Raw genomic sequence first — 20,232 nt, forward strand, 5'->3', positions numbered from 1 at the left:
CGACGGACTCCACGTTCCACCTGCGATACTTCGTTAGTTATTCATGACCTCTCTGCCTCGCGCCTCACTCTTTGAGGAAGTTAACGTTCTCCATCCCGTAGTTTCCGACTGAGGTCCCGTGTTGTATAAATTTCGCGACAGAGAGACAAGATAGAGGACGAGAATGAGACACACAAGCCAGAATTGGAGGAAATGATATTCTTGGATCCATGAGATATACGTGGACTTTGACTGCGAGTTTTGCTTGGGATGGGTATTGCTTCGCTGGGCAAGATGCCTCCAGCTGTGCTGACAGTGTAGCAGAGGTTATCTTGGCTGAAATGCAGTCCTAACGTCCCTTCTTGGACCAGATCTTTTCTGTCGCATCAAAGGACAGAGCGTATCAGGGTAATGAAACTTTTCCCCTGGATTCCATTCTACCAATAATTTCTACTCAGAATCTTTGCAAAGCTGTTCTTCGTAAAATCAAGCATGCCTTCTAAAAGAGAATGTGTACTGATCTTACTTCCTCACCTACCGATAATTCTTTCCGATTCCTAAACAAAACCATCTCCAGTAACTTATGTAAGTCTACCTTGCCTCCTCTCTTTCAACACTCCAAAGGCGCTGTTGTTTGGTGCCTATGTGCCTGTAGAACCGGTATATAGGAGTTATACATACAACGTAATAACATGACCACACACACACACACACACACACACACACTGACAATCATCAGACGTCTGTCTGTCTGGTGTAGGCAGGCTTGGGTGCTGCCTTGCCTCTGGCTCAAGTTATGACAGAGGCTTAAGAAGGTTACCCCAGGTGCTGGGTGTTGCCGAGGATGTAGCACATGCCCATAATCCTCACAGAGGACCTGCCTTCTTACTTCCACCATCAGAAGAGAAAATGGTCATGTTTCTTCGTCTACCTCAGAGACACCGTGAGAAAAGTCAGGAGGCAGGTAACACTGTACACCTGACCAATGTGAGAGTGGTGCAGTGTGACCATGAGACACTGGAGTTTCTTTTGTACCCCACTGGGAAGATAGAGGTACCTCCCTTCTCCTCACCCACTGGGGAAAACCATATTACCCTACCACCTTCTCCGTCCCCACCCATGACAGGGGAAACCTTAATATCTTTCCACACTTCCCCTTCCACACCCATGGCAGGGGAAACCCATATTACCCTGCCATCCTCCCCGTCCCCACCTATGGCAGGAGGACTCGCACTACCCTATCGTTCCTCCCGTAGAAGCGATCGAGGCCCTGGGTGCTACCCCTCTGCTGGAGCTGCTGAAGGAGCTGGGCGGGTGGCCCGTGCTGGACGGTGAGGCCTGGAATGATACTGGGTACGACTGGGTGCGACAGATGGCTCGCCTTAGGAACTACAACAATGACATCCTCGTCTCCGAGTGGGTGGCCGCTGACATCACCAACTCCTCCAACCACATCATCCAGGTTGGTGACGTCACACGTGCTGGAGGGCTGTGTGTAAACGTCTTTCCGAAATGTTGAAGAGGCGCTGGAAGACAAAAGGAATCCAGAAGCAGTAGGGTCTGTATGAGACCACAGTATATAACATAGTTTGTAAATGCATTTCATCTTACATTAGTTCGATACTGAACCCCATCATTACAGCTGGTGACCTCTTACTAATGTGACCTACCCCATCATTACAGCTGGACCAACCAGAGTTGGGGTTACCAGGTCGGGAGTATTTCATCAACCCAGGGGATTACCAGTACCGCGAAGCTTATCTGAATCTTATGCTTAGCGTGACCCACCTGCTGGGGGCGCCCATGGAAGTCGCCCTCCAGGACATGACCGAGGTCCTCCACTTCGAGAAGAAGGTGTCCAGTGTGAGTATCCTCCATCTTATCTTATTTCTTGCCAAACGCGGCGTCTCCTACCCTCATACATTATACCACTGGAATACAAATTAATTTGTTATATATGGATATGAAGATTATATATGGTTTTTCTTCGTCTTTTATCCAGATTTTTAGGTCTTTTTATGAATTTCCAGATGAAGAAATTGCCATGTGGGATATCTACATATGTTACATAGAATTGTTGGGGTTAATGATAGTAATAGTAATTTGTAATTATGGCTTTAAAGATAACGAACCAACTTGTTTGACTTCTGTCCAGTCGTCTGGGTATTTTATTCATGGAGGAAGACATTACTTTCTCTTCCAGTATGTAGATTTGAAAGCAAGATAAGAAATACATATACATATATATATACATATACATATACAAATACGTATATGTCCTCGGGTTACGCCCTTGTGCCGGAGTTGGGATATTGTGAGGGCTATAGCTATATAGTCTTGTGTGACCGTATAAGAGCTATAGCCTGACCTTGTGTGACCTTGTGTGACCCCCGACAGATTTTGACGGCAGCTGAGGAGCGACGGAACCTCTCGGCCGTCCACCGGCGCATGACCTTAGATGACCTCGTCACTGAAGTGCCCGAGGTGAGCTGCAGGACATGTCATTAGGAGGTCAGGTCAGGTACAGGTTCAGATAGAGGTTAGTCATTTCGATGTTGGTGTACGTGGGAGGAGCAGTCAGCCACAGTAGGCTTGCTGTCAGCACGTCAGCACCTGCGCCAGGTAAGGAGGGAGGGTGTCAGGCTTGCTGTCAGCATGTCAGCACCTGCGCCAGGTAAGAAGGGAGGGTGTCAGGCCTACTGTCAGCACGTCAGCACCTGCTCCAGGTAAGGAGGGAGGGTATCAGGCCTGCAGTCAGCACGTCAGGACCTGCGCCAGGTAAGGAGGGAGGGTGTCAGGCTTGCTGTCAGCATGTCAGCACCTGCGCCAGGTAAGGAGGGAGGGTGTCAGGCCCGCTGTCAGCACGTCAGCAGCTGTACCAGATATGGAGAGAGGGCTCATTGACCTGCTGGTGTAGGAAAACTTAGTGTGTACATAATAAAAACTTGTCTCTCCTGCGTGTGTGTGTGTGTGTGTGTGTGTGTGTGTGTGTGTGTGTGTGTGTGTGTGTGTGTGTGTACCTAGATTGTCATATAAATGAGTACTGTATGTTAATAAGGCATTTGATGAACTGTCACACTGTCAAATAAGTCATTTGCATCATCTGTAATCAGTTTTCTCATTATTGTCACTACCATCATTATTATTGTCATTATCATCATTATCATCATAATTATTGTTTACATGATGTAATGTTCTAATGCTTGTGCGTCTGTGTCCACGAACAGATCGACTGGGCGGCTTACCTGGAGACAATAACGTGGCGCAACAACAACACGGAGGAGCTGGTGGTCTTCGGCCTTGACTACTTCAGGAAGCTGGTGGAGCTTCTCAAGGACACGGAGAACAGGTGCGTCGCCCGCCACCACCTCCTCCCTCCTCCCTCCCGCCCTCCTTGAATGCAAAAGGGTAGTGTTGTATGGATGGAAGTCTTGGGGTCTGAAGAGCAAAAGAAAAGAGGAGGACGGAAGTGTTGGAAGTTGATTTGCTGAGGCGAGTATGTGGTGTGAGGCGCATGTGAAGCAGCCTGAAAAAACTCTATTAGACTTGGTTGTGATTGGAAGGCCCTGGTTGCAGTACAGTGTACGTGACAGCTAGAGAGTGGATGAGTAACGCTGGCGCAGTTATTCGTCCCTGTAGCTCCCTCTTTAAGGCTGGGAAGACCAATTGTATATATATAAAAAAAAGGAATGATATATGTATATACGTCAACTTACGCACCTGGCTTCCTTCCCTTCAACCTCTACCACCCACCAGCACACCTAGGCTCTCTTGTGCTTCACTGTTACACCTCCTCATTCTTCCTCCTCTCCTCACCAGGACGATCAGCAACTACCTGCTGTGGCGCTTCGTCAAGAACCGCATCAGCAACCTGGGCGAGAGGTACACCAAGATCAAGCAGGACTACATCAAAGTCCTCTTCGGCCGCAAGACACAGCCTGAGAGGTGGGTCCTCTCTCTCTCTCTCTCTCTCTCTCTCTCTCTCTCTCTCTCTCTCTCTCTCTCTCTCTCTCTCTCTCTCTCTCTCTCTCTCTCTCTCTCGTATATACTAGTACCAGAGATTGATGATAGTAAGATGTCTGGCTTAGAATCCTGTTATCAGTTATTGCTAACGTTTTCTGACATCATATAACTATTGATGATAGATATAAGGCTTTCTTCATCTCTCTGTTCCCTTCACATGCTCAATTACCACAGCATCCTCGAATGTGTTTACACAGACACATACACCACATCAATACATGATTCACTGTATCTTTTATGCTTAATGGAGCCAGTGGTAGAAGTACCTGTAACTGTAGGATACAGCCTGTGTTAGGGGCAGGTAGCTGTACCTGTATCTGTAGGATACAGCCTGTGTTAGGGGCAGGTAGAAGTACATGTATCTGAAGGATACAGCCTGTGTTAGGGGCAGGTAGCTATACCTGTATCTGTAGGATGTATCCTGCGTTAGGTGTAGCTACCTGAACGTAATTGTAAACATCTGTAATGATATCATGTGAAGTTTAAGTTTAGGCCTTTTTAACAAGGTTTATCAATTAGCATTATCATTCAGCTCAATACATCTTGCAGCCTTCCATTCATCAGAAGGTTTTTCTATGTATCCTACGACTGTATGTGTATCGTATAACTCCATATATCATAAAACTTTATATGTTATATATAACTCGACAGATTACACTATGTCTTGTATTATTATAACTCCATCATACAACTGTCCATATATCTTATAATTTCCCATGCATCGTACAGCTCACTCTACATCCTACAGCGGTCCAGGGTTCATACGTAAATCACTGATTCAGTCTATAGGACATTCATGGAGTGATCTGTACCTAGCCCGTAGTGAACAGCAGAAGCTGACGACTTGGCACGTAACCTAACCATGTGTTGGTCTTTCTCTGGCGTGCAGGTGGAGGTCGTGTGTGACGTATGTCAGCGGGAACCTGGGCTACGTGGTGGGAGCCATGTTTGTGAAGCGCTACTTCCCCGAGGCCAGCAAGAACGATGTGAGTAACTAATCTTCCTCCTCCTCCTCCTCCTACAGCGGCCACCACTTCTGCTGCGTCCGTCCTCATTTGTCTCGACTGGCAGCCTCCCATCCTCCCTCTGTCTGTGGCTGGGATTCTCATCAGTCTAACGTATCTGTTTCCTCCCTCCATGGTCGTTTGGTAAACCTGAGTATGATGGCTGGCTGTCCAGTCTTTCCCCCCGAAAAAAATATTTGGGTTATTTGGCTCTCTAGGCCGAATGCTCCTCACCCTGTGTTTAGTGTGTGTGGAGAGGGACGAGGGACGAGCATATTGGCTGACCATTTGTGTCTATGTATCTAAATGTGATGCTTTCGTCTCTGTCATCTATATCCCCTGGGCTGTGAACAGGGACGTCCCTTCCAATTCTCTATAGAACGTAGGTGAAACACAAACATGGAGAAAAGTTCAAAGTAAAATATTACAGGTTTTCTTTATAAAAACTAAATCATTCTTTATTTCGTGAAGCTAATCTTCGAAAAGAATCACAGTTCTCCTGTACTTCTTCTCGTGTTTGACTCGGCTTCATCTACGCTCTTTTGGGTCCTGACAGACGGACGAGATGATCTACCTCATCCGAGACTCCTTCAAGACGGCGCTGTATGAGGCTCGCTGGATGGACGAGGAGACTCGTGGCGTCGCCCAGGAGAAGGTGGACACCATCGTCAAGAACGTAGGGTATCCAGAGTACCTCCTGAACGACACGTACATGGACGAGGTCTACTCGGAGGTGAGGCAAGAAGGAGTCATGTTGGCTCGAGAGAAATGATAGTGGGAGGATTTTTATAATCATTTAGATTTTTATAATCATTTATCTGCATAGCTAGTGTTAGAACACGTCAGGTGGTTATGATAATAAGTCTTTAAGACAATCACGTCCGTAAAACTAGTGTTAGGATACGTCAGGTGATTATAACTAGATGTCTTTTAAGATGATTAGGTCTGTAAACGGAATGGATAACGCACGATCGCTGCAAGATCGAGTGGTAAGACGTGGCGGCCATATAATGCTGATCAAAAGAGCGAGAAGATTAATCCTGTAGTATGATGTAGGGAAGCAATAGAGTCAGTGATTTACTGCAGCGTTTACACATGAAAAAGGACAGGATGGGACCTTACGAAAGTCAGATGAGATGGTAGGGACAACGTCTCACATACTGGAGAATAGAAGGATCAAGTTGGGACTGTGAAAAGAAAGGCTACACTTCAGAAACTCGTCTTTTTTTTTTCCTAGATCCTTGAGCGACTTCGGACAAGGAAGAACGTTAACACGATGGACCGTCATGTTATTCTTTTAATCATTTCCATCTTAAGTTGACAGTATCAAGAAATTTAGGGAACCGGTAGTATGGAGGGGAATTGAAAGCCAAAAAATTTTCACTTTGAATTCTATCTCTCCATCCTGTGGAGTGTGGCAGGAGATAAGAATACACAGATACCAGAAGTCTTGGAACTATTACACAGGTATGGAAGTACATGACAAAGGTACATGAATGACCCGCCTACGTTTTGTAGATTTAGTATACTGCTCAGGTATCTGGGGAGGAAATATTGTAGATGTACTGTTGCGACTGAAGTTGTAATATACGATACATATTGTCTCATCAGTATCGAGATGAGGTTTAAACTCACTTGGTATCTGTAGCCCAGCCTCACTCAAGCCGCAATAACATGATGGAGTGTTGATCCTGTTTATGGAACAATTTATATAGATAGATAGGTATTGGGCTCTTCTTGCTAATCTACAGTTTTCAATCGTTTTCAGCTCAAAAACTTTTGTTCCAGTTCTTTCTATGTGATTTGTTTCCGTTTACATATGCAGGCAGTGAACTCTATATTTGGAGACATGGATTCTAAGTCAATTCCCTCATTCCATCATGCATTCTCAGCCTAGTGTGTGAAGCAATGCAAAGAAAATGTACTTGAGCTCCTGCTGTGCTGTACTCATGACATAAGCGCATCTCAGTCATGTCCAGTGGAGTCTAATGCTACTGAAGGGAGAAAGACACACTCACCTTATAGTCAGACTGATCTCCCTTGCAGTCATGACACTCGGGGTTAACGGGAATACCAAACGGTACTGAGTGACGGTACCAACGACGGTACAGATCCCAGTACAGAGGATACAGGAGTAAGAGTGGTCCCCTTACCTTCCCAGGGCTGACAAGAACACCCCATACCCCCCTACACCCTCAACTTCGTTGCGTCCTTGCCAGTTCTTGGCAGTAAGGACTATCAGGTGGCTCCCGGGAATCACTGAGGCGCTGCAGGAGCGACCTTCACCCAACCAGTTCGAGGACCTCCCCACCTGATACACAGGCTGGTACCGCTCTTCGTCAGGTTACAAGAAAAAAAAGCAAGTATTTAAGAGTGGTTGATTCTGTAGCTTACAGCAAGCAGGCATCAGAGGATGCGTTGTCGTGTATTAAGGTTACCTGTCGTGTAGCGAAGTTACCTGTGTCATGTATCGAGGTTACCTGCTGAAATGATTCGAACTGAAAGTGAACGTTTTATGTCATTCGTGCTATGGCCTTCTAACAGGTGGAGGACCCCATGTGTTCTGGGCCTAATATGACCTGTCTCCATCGCCTGATTATCCTGTTCGACCCCGAGTTCGGAACTGGGCGTGGGTAAGGTATCAAATGTCGCGGGTGTATAGGCATAGGTCAACAAGACTCACCAGTTATTTAGTACAGCACTAAAAGTTTTATGACCCTGTTGATGTGAGGAGAGGTCATACACCGGGGGCCCTCACCCCCGCTGCACCTACCCCAACATTTTTCCGACGTTTTCAGGAAAACGTTTGGCTTACAAGTCCAAAAAGAAAAATGTTTTTGACCGTCCTGACGACACACAAGTCAGGTACTTCACACTTTACACTTTACAGCATTTACCTTCCACTCCCGTCACGAACAGGTAGTAAATAATCTCATAAATCAATGGTACAACTAAAAGGAAAGAGGTTTTCCTCTCGTTATCTTAATTTTCAATATTCCATAAGGTTCGTCGTCAGGTGGAAAACGATCACTTCTCACCGTTTACAGATCAAACCGCAGCCTTAAAATTGGGTTTCACGCCTTCCCAGGGCCTGCTGGGGCGTGAAGGCTATATCTTCCCTGGGTGATACCCGATACAGCCTGGCGTAAAGCGTCACCCTTCCCTACACACACACACACCTTACACCTCCTCCGCCTCCTCAGCCCACACCACAACCAGTCTTCGACACCACCCTCACCGCCTCCCGTCTCCACCACACCCCCAGCTGGACTGGGGTTGTCACACAGTGGTCACACGTTTCAAGGTCTCAAGGTCTGGTGATGGTGTGTAAATGACTGGTATGATTACAACCCGTTTACAACTCGTTTACGTAAAAGTACCACGTCTTACGATAAATTCAGGTGTTGCTATATGACCAGCCATTTACCAGGACGTATTTCTTCAAGAAAGTGGAGTTTATAGACTCTGTTTCTGTTCTGAACTTTGAAAAAAAAGGGACATTATCATTGTCGTCCCATCATCCAAGAGTGTTTGAAAAAAGGTTTAATGAGAGGGACTTGAAGTTCATGAGTGAAGTGCATGAGGTATAATGTTGTCATGAGGAGCAGCGTAGTGGTATGTGACTCAGCTCGCATTACCTTACTGACCCTGATGGCGAGAGGGCGGCCCTGAACTTGTGCTTGCTTGGTAACGCGACTGTCTGGTCCTCCCACACACACACACACACACACACACACACACACACCTGGCCTGGTCTAGCCTGCCTGCACACCCTACCGACCAAGTCCACCACCTGACCGAGACGCTAATCGGTTGGTATGTTTCTTCTGTTGCCAAGGAGACCACCTTACCCTCCTACGTTCACTGAGAGTTAATTCTTGATATATCAGATCATAACAAAAACATAGCCAATTCTTTCTTTAAGGGTTATTATCAATTTTCAATCTGTTTACGTCTCGAAAGCAGGAAGGGGATTGTTCTCCTTCGTTCTCTGGGGGAAAAGATGGAGATTTTTGTTTACGTTGAGTTCTGCGAGCAAGCAGAAAGATGGTTGTTTATGTTTACTCTCACTGAGGCTGGTGAGGAGAGAGAGAGAGAGAGAGAGAGAGAGAGAGAGAGAGAGAGAGAGAGAGAGAGAGAGAGAGAGAGTACCCTCCACCCTACGCCCGCCGCACTTGCCTATGTGAAATGGATCTGAGCCAGGTACCCATTTCATCGACCCGCCCCTAGTGGTGGATGGACAGTTGGGTTGACTGTGGACCGACTGCCACAACCCGGATTCTTCGAACCTGTGTGCTCGACCGCCACACCACGTTGTTTTTTTGTTTATGTTGGCTGTATATCTTGCTCCTGACGGTGCAGCCCACGCCCCTCGCTCATCACCTGCTTTAACGTTACTCCCTCCTGCAGGAAGCGCAGTAGGGAATCAACAAGGCAATAATTCTCACGGGAGCGCTTTCAAGATGGTGAAATTCTTAAGCCATTTTGGGGATTTATCTAAATATCTTCTTTTTTTTTTTTGTACCTCCCACTTTAACTTCTCTCTTCCCTACTCTATATCTATAGTAAATCTCCTCCTTCTCCTCCTCCTCCTCCTCCTCCTCCTCCTCCTCCTCCTCCTTCACCTCTGCAGCTGTGTGTGTGTGTGTGTGTGTGTGTGTGTGTGTGTGTGTGTGTGTGTGTGTGTGTTGGACGGTGCATTCATTACTCCTACTTAATGCGTCAAGGTCGAAAATGTCAGATGGAATACGTTATCCATATCCTCTAACTTACGGTTGCTGGCGTCTCAAGGCTTCTGCCAACGGTTTTCATAAGTAACAGTCTTATTTCACAGTCTACATGGCTGTTATGCTGACGTATCTCATTATCATTAGCTACACTCATCGTACCACTCACGATGAGGCAGGTACACCACGCGTCTACACTGTACCTCTCATGAATGAAGTAGGTACACCACACGTCTACACTGTACCTCTCATGAATGAGGCAGGTACACCACACGTCTACACTGTACCTCTCATGAATGAGCCAGGTACACCACACGTCTACACTGTACCTCTCATGAATGAGGTAGGTACACCACACGTCTACACTGTACCTCTCATGAATGAGGCAGGTACACCACACGATTACACTGTACCTCTCGTGAATGAGGTAGGTACACCACACGTCTACACTGTACCTCTCATGAATGAGGCAGGGACACCACACGTCTACACTGTACCTCTCATGAATGAAGTAGGTACACCACACGTCTACACTGTACCTCTCATGAATAAGGCAGGTACACCACACGTCTACACTGTACCTCTCATGAATGAGGCAGGTACACCACACGATTACACTGTACCTCTCGTGAATGAGGTAGGTACACCACACGTCTACACTGTACCTCTCATGAATGAGGCAGGTACACCACACGTCTACACTGTACCTCTCATGAATGAAGTAGGTACACTACACGTCTACACTGTACCTCTCATGAATGAGGCAGGTACACCACACGTCTACACTGTACCTCTCATGAATGAGGCAGGTACACCACACGTCTACACTGTACCTCTCATGAATGAGGCAGGTACACCACACGTCTACACTGTACCTCTCATGAATGAGGCAGGTACACCACACGTTTACACTGTACCTCTCGTGAATGAGGCTGGTACACCACACGTCTACACTGTACCTCTCATGAATGAGGCAGGTACACCACATGTCTACACTGTACCTCTCATGAATGAGGCAGGTGCACCACATGTCTACACTGTACCTCTCATGAATGAGGCAGGCACACCACATGTCTACACTGTACCTCTCATGAATGAGGCAGGTACACCACATGTCTACACTGTACCTCTCATGAATGAGGCAGGTACACCACACGTTTACACTGTACCTCTCGTGAATGAGGCAGGTACACCACACGTCTACACTGTACCTCTCATGAATGAGGCAGGTACACCACACGTCAACACTGTACCTCTCATGAATGAGGCAGGTACACCACACGTCTACACTGTACCTCTCATGAATGAGGCAGGTACACCACACGATTACACTGTACCTCTCATGAATGAGGCAGGTACACCACACGTCTACACTGTACCTCTCATGAATGAGGCAGGTACACCACACGTCTACACTGTACCTCTCATGAATGAGGCAGGTACACCACACGATTACACTGTACCTCTCATGAATGAGGCAGGCACACCACACCTTCCCCACGCAACTAACAGCAACTAGCCGGGGTTCTGTTCCTCACAGCTGAGCTTCAACCCTGACACACACTTCGACAACGTCCTGAAGATGCTACAGTTCCACGCCCGCACCAACCACAACCTGCTGGCCATTCCCGTCAACAGAACCGCTTGGGTCACCTCCCCCGCCGTCGTCAACGCCTACTACAGCAGGTCCAAGAATATGATCGGTGAGTACCCGAATCTGGCTGCTTCGTTGTCCACGGTTCGAAGCCACGTCTGGATCCTGTGTGATATCATACAGTTGTAGTTCTTAGTATTATGTAATTATTCATAAGACTCCTTCCCAGATATCTATATTGCATATCAGAGACATGTAAAGGCTCGAGATTTATCTCGAGTATATGAGACAGGTCTCGAAGCATTATGTATCACATAGTAATACCGTTTGGTTCAAAGGTTTCACTTGGGATTCATTTTCTATCACTGTTGCCATTACCTGTCATCATCGTCCATCCCTCCTTCAGTGTTCCCAGCAGGGATCCTCCAGCCGCCTTTCTACCACCCGGCCTTCCCGCGCTCCCTCAACTACGGCGGCATCGGCGTCGTCATCGGCCATGAGATCACCCACGGCTTCGACGACCGCGGCCGACAGTTCGACAAGAACGGCAACCTGCAGCAATGGTGGAAGCCCGAGGACGTCTCCAAGTTCTACCAGAGGGCCTCCTGTATGCTGGGTGAGTTCCTCCTGACGGAGTGTTTCATTAGCTGAGTTGCTCCTGAAGGAGTGTTTCGTTAGCTGAGTTGCTCCTGAAGGAATGTTTCGTTAGTTGAGTTGCTCCTGAAGGAGTGTTTCATTAACTGAGTAGCTCCTGACGGAGTGTTTCATTAGCTGAGTTGCTCCTGAAGGAGTGTTTCGTTAGCTGAGTTGCTCCTGACGAAATGTTTCATCTAAGTTGCTCCGGACGGAGTGTTTCGTTAGCTGAGTTGCTCCTGAAGGAGTGTTTCATTAGCTGAGTTGCTACTGAAGGAGTGTTTCATTAGCAGAAATGCTCCTGACGAAGTATTTCGTCTGAGTTGCTCCTGACGGAGCATTTCGTTAGCTGAGTTGCTTGCGTTAAGTTGCTCGATGCTAGTGTAAGTTGCCTCATGCTTCATTCAACCGCTCCGGTGTCGGGTGTTTTCTCTTAGCATGATGATAGTCTGTATCTTAACCTAGCCGTCTGGACATCGCTATCAGTGAGGTACTCGCCTAAGTACCCCAGAACTCAGTGGTCCTGCGTCATCACACCGTGACTTGGAAAGTACGGTGAACTCCTAAAGATGACCTAAGTCAACGTGACCTGACTTGACCTAACCAACCCTGGACTTTCGAAACTGGCAAACCTGCCACCATGAGTGTTGGACTAACCTACCTGGACACCTCCCAGCGTGCCACCACAATCGACCCTCCGCTGGGCGACCTGTCCTGCCTGATCTCTAGACCACAACGAAGTAGTCGCTGTTCTAAAACTTTATTCCCATTTCAGACGTGTTTACGTTGAAATCTAGCTGAGGTAATTCCAAGTTAGCCATTGTCATAGCACCGAGAGAAAGGTAATTCCAAGTCAGCCATAGGTATAGCATCGAGAGAAAGGTAACTCCAAGTTAGCCGTAGGTATAGCATCGATAGAAAGGTAATTCTAAGTCAGTCATAGGTATAGCACCGGGAAAAAGTAATTCCAGATCTGCCATAGGTATAGCACCGAGAGAAAGGTAATTCCAAGTCTGCCATAGGTATAACACCGAGAGAAAGGTAATTCTAAGTCAGCCGTAGATATATATCACCGAGTGAAAGGTAATTCCATACTGTATCCCTCCCTCCACCGCGCCACGTAAACAGGACACCGGATACACCGTGGCAAGGGCGTAGGTCATCCTGGGAGGAATATAGTATCATCCGGGCGTCCGTGAGTTAAATTTTTTTTTCCCAAGAAGAATGTTGACGTATCCATATTGTTCCCCTCACCCCACACTACACTGAGAGCTCTCTCGACCCCACAGACCACACTGAGAGCTCTCTCACCCCCACAGACCACACTGAGAGCTCTCTCTCAACCCCACAGACCACACTGAGAGCTCTCTCAACCCTACAGACCACACTCTCACCCCCACAGACCATACTTAGAGCTCTCTCACCCCCACAGACCATACTGAGAGCTCTCTCAACCCCACAGACCACACTGAGAGCTCTCTCTCAACCCCACAGACCACACTGAGAGCTCTCTCTCAACCCCACAGACCACACTGAGAGCTCTCTCAACCCCACAGACCACACTCTCACCCCCACAGACCATACTGAGAGCTCTCTCAACCCCACAGACCACACTGAGAGCTCTCTCAACCCCACAGACCACACTGAGAGCTCTCTCTCAACCCCACAGACCACACTGAGAGCTCTCTCTCAACCCCACAGACCACACTGAGAGCTCTCTCACCCCCACACTACACTGAGAGCTCTCTCAACCCCACAGACCACACTGAAAGCTCTCTCACCCCCACAGACCACACTGAGAGGTCTCTCACCCCCACACTACACTGAGAGCTCTCTCAACCCCACACTACACTGAGAGCCCTCCCGACCCCACAGACCACACTGAGAGCTCTCTCAACCCCACAGACCACACTGAGAGCTCTCTCACCCCCACAGACCACACTGAGAGCTCTCTCAACCCCACAGACTACACTGAGAGCTCTCTCAACCCCACAGACCACAATGTGTGCTCTCTCAACCCCACAGACCACACTGAGAGCTCTCTCACCCCTACAGACCACACTGAGAGCTCTCTCACCCCCACAGACCACACTGAGAGGTCTCTCAACCCCACAGATCACACTGAGAGCTCTCTCACCCCCACAGATCACACTGAGAGCTCTCTCAACCCCACAGACCACACTGTATGCTCTCTCAACCCTACAGACCACACTGAGAGCTCTCTCAACCCCACAGACCACACTGAGAGCTCTCTCAACCCCACACTACACTGAGAGCTCTCTCAACCCCGCAGACCATACTTAGAGCTCTCTCAACCCCACAGACCACACTGAGAGCTCTCTCACCCCCACAGACCACACTGAGAGCTCTCTCAACCCCACAGACCACACTGAGAGCTCTCTCCATCCCATAAACCACACTGAGAGCTCTCTCAACCCCACAGACCACACTGAGAGCTCTCTCCATCTCATAAACCACACTGAGAGCTCTCTCAACCCCACACTACACTGAGAGCTCTCTCAACCCCACAGACCACACTGAGAGCTCTCTCAACCCCACAGACCACACTGAGAGCTCTCTCCATCTCATAAACCACACTGAGAGCTCTCTCAACCCCACACTACACTGAGAGCTCTCTCAACCCCACAGACCACACTGAGAGCTCTCTCAACCCCACACTACACTGAGAGCTCTCTCATCCCCACAGACCAGACTGAGAGCTCTCTCAACCCCACAGACCACACTGAGGATTCTCTCTCCCCCACACAGACCACATTAAGTGTTCTGTCTCCCCCCACAGCCCACACTGACTGTTTTGCTTCCCCCCACACAGACCTCACTAATGTGTTTCCTCTCCCCTCCAGCCCCACGGACCACACTAAGCGTTCTCCCTCTCTCTCTCCCCCACAGACCAGTATGGGGAATACAGGGTCGACGACGTGGGCCTGAAGATCAACCCAGTCAACACCTTGGGCGAGAACATCGCTGACAACGCTGGCATCAAGATCTCCTACCAGGTACTGACGGAGGGAGACACGAAGTCGGATTGGGCCGTACTTCGTGCGTCTTTGTCATGTCCGTCACTCTCATCAGACATATTCATCGTCATTCATCATACGTTGATCATCACTGATCATACGTTCATCATCATATATTCATCGTCACTCATCATATATTGATCATTACTCATCATATACATTCATCATTATATGTTCGTCGTCGCTCATCATACATTCATCATCACTCATCATACATCACATATTCATCGTCACTCATCATACATTTATCATCACTCATCATACATTGATCATCACTCATCATACATTGATCATCACTCATCATATATCTATCATCACTCATCATATATTCATCATCACTCATCATACATTCATCACATATTCGTCGTCACTCATTATATATTCATCATCACTCATCATACATTCATCATCACTCATCATACATTGATCGTCACTCATCATCTATTTATCATCACTCACCATATATTCATCATCACTCATCATACATTCATCATCACTCATCATACATTCATCGTTACTATGAAGATGTGTGGAATACACGAATAATTAGCAGTTCAGACACACACACACACACACACACACACACACACACACACACATCTGTGTATACCAATGCCTCGTTGGTGCAACATTTTCAAAATACATTTCGTGATGGACAAAATATCAACGACTTTGACTTTATGACTATAAATATAATTACGTTTATAATCCTAACACTTGGTAATGACTTTAGTGGGATTATATCAGTTCCCCCTTTTTATTTCATCTTTCGGTCTTTAAGATACATGATGAGTTACTAGTTGCTCTGTATGACTGTGGTAGAAAAAAAAAAAAGATAAGATAACCTTCCGGGAATTTATCTTATCTTATCTTATCCTGGGGGCAAGGGGGTGGGGGTATTATCTTACGTGTTCTATTGTACATTTCATATCCAGTTACACAATGTTGTCCCCCCCTCTTTCTCCAAGATTAAGCCTCCACTTTGAAGAAAAAAGATGATCCAAGCATTTTCTCTCCAATTTTGTAGTTATTTCAGTATAAGAAATACACATCTATTTTCTGTGTGACTGTAGTAAATTCCTCAGAGTTTCGTAAGAATATTTACGAATCCTCAGTTTCTTTTCGTGAAAATAACTGTACATAGCCACTGAGCTACGAACCCTGAATTTTCCGTAAACACAACTATACATGTTCAGAATTTCGTCAGAATCTAATTATTAGATCCTCAAAATTCCCTGAAAGTCAACTAGAAATTATTGAAATTTCAATCAAATTCCGTGAACTCTAACACATTAGCCTTGAAGAGGGGGTTAGGTGGTGGAGTGGGGCTAGGCAGTGGAGTAGTTGAGTGTAAGTAGGGAGGAAGGAAGGAAGAAGAGGGTTTGGTGGTGGCAACAGAGAGCACATACAAACCCCTCTCTCCTCCCCGACCGTCGGCCTGGCGGGCGGGAGGGAGGGAGGTAGCCAGCCAATCAGCCAGCCAGGTGGGCGTCACGTGACCCAGATAGCACCGCTCCCTTGCCTTAGTTCCCTCTCACTCCTGTTGATAGCGTGTATCAGGCGGGTGATAAGCGCGTGAGGGACGGTTGGGTCTATCACCCCCGAAGGGAATCACCACTTTGACACGTATACCACAAGCAGCAGCAGACGCCAGGTATATACATCATATACACCTCATACCACTGCAGACGCCAGGTATATACGTCATATACACCTCATACCACTGCAGACGCCAGGTATATACGTCATATGCACCTCATACCACTGCAGACGCCAGTTATATACGTCATATACACCTCATACCGCTGCAGACGCCAGGTATATACGTCATATACACCTCATACCACTGCAGACGCCAGGTATATACGTCATATACACCTCATACCACTGCAGACGCCAGGTATATATGTCATATACACCTTATACCACTGAAGACGCCAGGTATATGTCATATACACCTTATACCACTGCAGATGAAAGGTATATACGTCATATACACCTCATACCACTGCAGACGCCAGGTATATACGTCATATACACCTTATACCACTGAAGACGCCAGGTATATACGTCATATACACCTTATACCACTGCAGATGAAAGGTATATACGTAATATGCACCTCATACCACTGCAGACGCCAGGTATATACGTCATATACACCTTATACCACTACAGATGAAAGGTATATACGTCATATACACCTCATACCACTGCAGACGCCAGGTATATACGTCATATACACCTCATACCACTGCAGACGCCAGGTATATACGTCATATACGCCTCATACCACTGCAGACGCCAGGTATATACGTCAGATACACCTCATACCACTACAGACGCCAGGTACATACGTCATATACACCTTATACCACTGAAGACGCCAGGTATATATGTCATATACACCTTATACCACTGCAGATGAAAGGTATATACATCATATACACCTCATACCACTGCAGACGCCAGGGATATACGTCATATACACCTCATACCACTGCAGATGCCAGAATTATACGTCATATATACCTCATACCACTGCAGATGCCAGGTATATACATATCATACCACTGCAGACGCCAGGTATATACGTCATATACACCTCATACCACTGCAGACGCCAGGTATATACGTCATATACACCTCATACCGCTGCAGTTAAAGTGTAGGGAACGTTTGTTAAGACTGTCTTATCATCTAGGTAAGGCAGCCCAATCGGTGAAAGCTTCGTTGCTTATCAACTTAAGATAAGAATGTTTATACAGCTGGGGGTCTATGGTATATCTCGATCGTGTAAAAAGCGTCAAAATCTAGGTTTTCAAGCAAACATGCCTGGCTATCGTGTTCTGCAGACGCACACCTTTCACTGATAACTAGACAAGCTCTTCACAATTTCATTATCAGAAGATACAGTGAATTTGTGTGGGGGGGGAGGAGGGGGTGTATAGTTTAGAGGGGACTAGGTAATTATGAATAATTGAATATTGACATGTCTACAGCACACCTTTAAAGACCGTTTTTGCAAAGGTAAACTCCATTATTATCAAAGGAATTAAGAGTTTAGAAACACCCACGATTAATATATTAATCTCAGACACGTAATTACGTCTTAGATCTTGATCCCATTGTTGCCATTATCAACAGGTACTTAACACTGCTGAATTCATTTCGTAATCGAGTAATTCGAAGCTTTTGGAAATATTTCCATGCTTGGTAACAGCAAAGACCTTTTATTGCCAGCTTAAATACATCAGTATCCCAAGATGATTAGAATTCACTAAGGTATTCTCTCCCGGGTCAATAGATATTCCGTAAACTCTATGACGAGTAACAAATATTCGCGTATTACTCAAGTTTACCAGCAGAGGTGACCCCGTTTATCAGACGGGTGTGTGGGAGTAGGAAGGTGTGTGTGTGTGTGTGCGTGTGTGTGTGTGATATGCTGTACCACCAAGCTATTGGTGTGAGGGTAAAAATGAGGGACAGTTCGCTGGTAGGAAGGCTTGTTACAGACTGAGAGGGTTTATTTGTCCCCACCTTGATTGATTCTGATGTTTGTGGGTCGGCAGGCGTACCAGAACTGGCGTAAGAACAACGAAGAGACGGTAACGATGCCCTACGTGAACCTGACCCATGAGCAACTCTTCTTCCTCAACTTCGGCCAGATCTGGTGCGAGGTAAACAGCCCGGAAGCCATGCTCACAAAGATCCGAAGCGGACAACACTCTCCCAATAAGTTCAGGTGAGTCATATGGTACAGTAGCTCCGAAACGTTTCGCTTACTACGAGAATGAGACTGGCGAAATGATGAAGTAGAATCAGTGAGTGTTTCGAGATGTAACTTGCTTCGTTTACTACTAGAATGAGACTGGCGAAATAATGAAGTAGAATCAGTGAGTGTTTCGAGATGTAACTTGCTTCGTTTACTACTAGAATGAGACTGGCTAAATAATGAAGCAGGTTCGATGAGTGTTTCGATATATTATCACTTAAGTGGTCGGGGGTTGCCCCATTCACCATACTGAATATCTTGCTGGTCTATACGACCGGCTCGTATCCTCACTCTAGAGATGAAGCAGCATACATACATACAGCATCCTACTCTTCAGACCATTGTTATGTATGACACTAGCAACTGCTGGGTGTGCGTGCACACACTTCTCCTCGCCCCGGAATGATGTCGGGGCGAGCGTTCACTTTGCTCAGCGTTCATTTAAATTCGCGTCCAAACGTCAAACGCATAAATCTAAAGTGATTCTTAACCTGACATACATCATTACTTGTGCATTGTGGTTAATTACTGTACATACACCTTTCAGTAACGAGTCTTCTCTTATACATTCATTGCGCTGTATTACTCTCCTGAAGAAAGCTTTGCTCACTCGACTGATCATATTTCAGGAAATGTTGTTGGGTGTTTTTCCCGTTCTGGTCACGATCAACACTTGTTAGCTGTTCACTTCCCTGGCGTAACCTCGAATCCCCCGACAGCAGTTCAGGGGCAAAGCCTATGAAACTGCGGATGTAACATGTCATTGTTTTAATCTAAGGAAAAAAAATATAACTGATTTGATCATTCTGATGATTCAAAACGCCCTTTTAAAGGCTACTTAATTGGCAAATGCATACGATGATGCTCCACAAGCGTTAATGTAATTTACAGACTGGGTGTAAAAAGCTCTCTGCTTCATACGAATACTACCTTTGTTTACATCTGTCTTCTTCCTCCTCCTCCTCCTTCTTCCCGCAGGGTTATTGGAACGCTCTCTAACTCCGTGGAGTTCAACGAAGCCTTCAACTGCCCAGTCGGCAGCAGAATGAACCCAGAGCGGAAGTGTAGGGTCTGGTGAGAGGGGGGGCAATGTCGAAAGTGTCACCACGGCAGCAGGGAAGAAGAACATTGGAGGACGTGAGCGTTGGACTACTGACACGAAAAGAAAATGCAGCAGTAGGAAGGACACAAAGGAAAATAAACAAAAGAAAATGGATGACAACCGCATTTTGATAACAGTGACTTAACAGAACAAAATACAGGCGCTGTTGAGAAAGCGTACCGTGTGGGTGAAAAGAATTTGGATGAACCAGATTAGATGATGAAGGAAAAATCATGTGTTTAATTGCCAGTAGACCAAGAGAAGGTGACCAAAAAGAGTAATGGACAGCGTCTTGCAGGTTGGGAGCCCAGTGTACAATTACCAGTAACAGGACGACTGAGTGTGTGAGTGTGTGCT

The 20,232-nt window shown here is 46.6% G+C and overlaps 1 protein-coding gene across 1 annotated transcript in view; it reads left to right on the top strand.

Annotated features, from left to right (window-relative positions):
• LOC139756861 (uncharacterized) overlaps window positions 1–19,942 on the top strand; it is a 43,040-nt gene extending 23,098 nt beyond the window's left edge. The window contains exons 6-17 of the mRNA XM_071676698.1: window positions 1,236–1,441; window positions 1,663–1,842; window positions 2,377–2,463; window positions 3,207–3,328; window positions 3,799–3,924; window positions 4,892–4,988; window positions 5,563–5,739; window positions 11,274–11,436; window positions 11,734–11,943; window positions 14,871–14,977; window positions 18,571–18,743; window positions 19,752–19,942. Of these exons, the coding sequence (XP_071532799.1) occupies window positions 1,236–1,441; window positions 1,663–1,842; window positions 2,377–2,463; window positions 3,207–3,328; window positions 3,799–3,924; window positions 4,892–4,988; window positions 5,563–5,739; window positions 11,274–11,436; window positions 11,734–11,943; window positions 14,871–14,977; window positions 18,571–18,743; window positions 19,752–19,851 (1,748 nt within the window). The 3' untranslated portion in view covers window positions 19,852–19,942. The remainder of the gene's footprint in view (window positions 1–1,235; window positions 1,442–1,662; window positions 1,843–2,376; window positions 2,464–3,206; window positions 3,329–3,798; window positions 3,925–4,891; window positions 4,989–5,562; window positions 5,740–11,273; window positions 11,437–11,733; window positions 11,944–14,870; window positions 14,978–18,570; window positions 18,744–19,751) is intronic.
• Window positions 19,943–20,232: the final 290 nt, after the last annotated feature.

This window comes from Panulirus ornatus, chromosome 23 (genome assembly GCF_036320965.1).
Source record: "Panulirus ornatus isolate Po-2019 chromosome 23, ASM3632096v1, whole genome shotgun sequence".
Classification (NCBI taxonomy): Eukaryota; Metazoa; Arthropoda; class Malacostraca; order Decapoda; family Palinuridae; genus Panulirus; species Panulirus ornatus.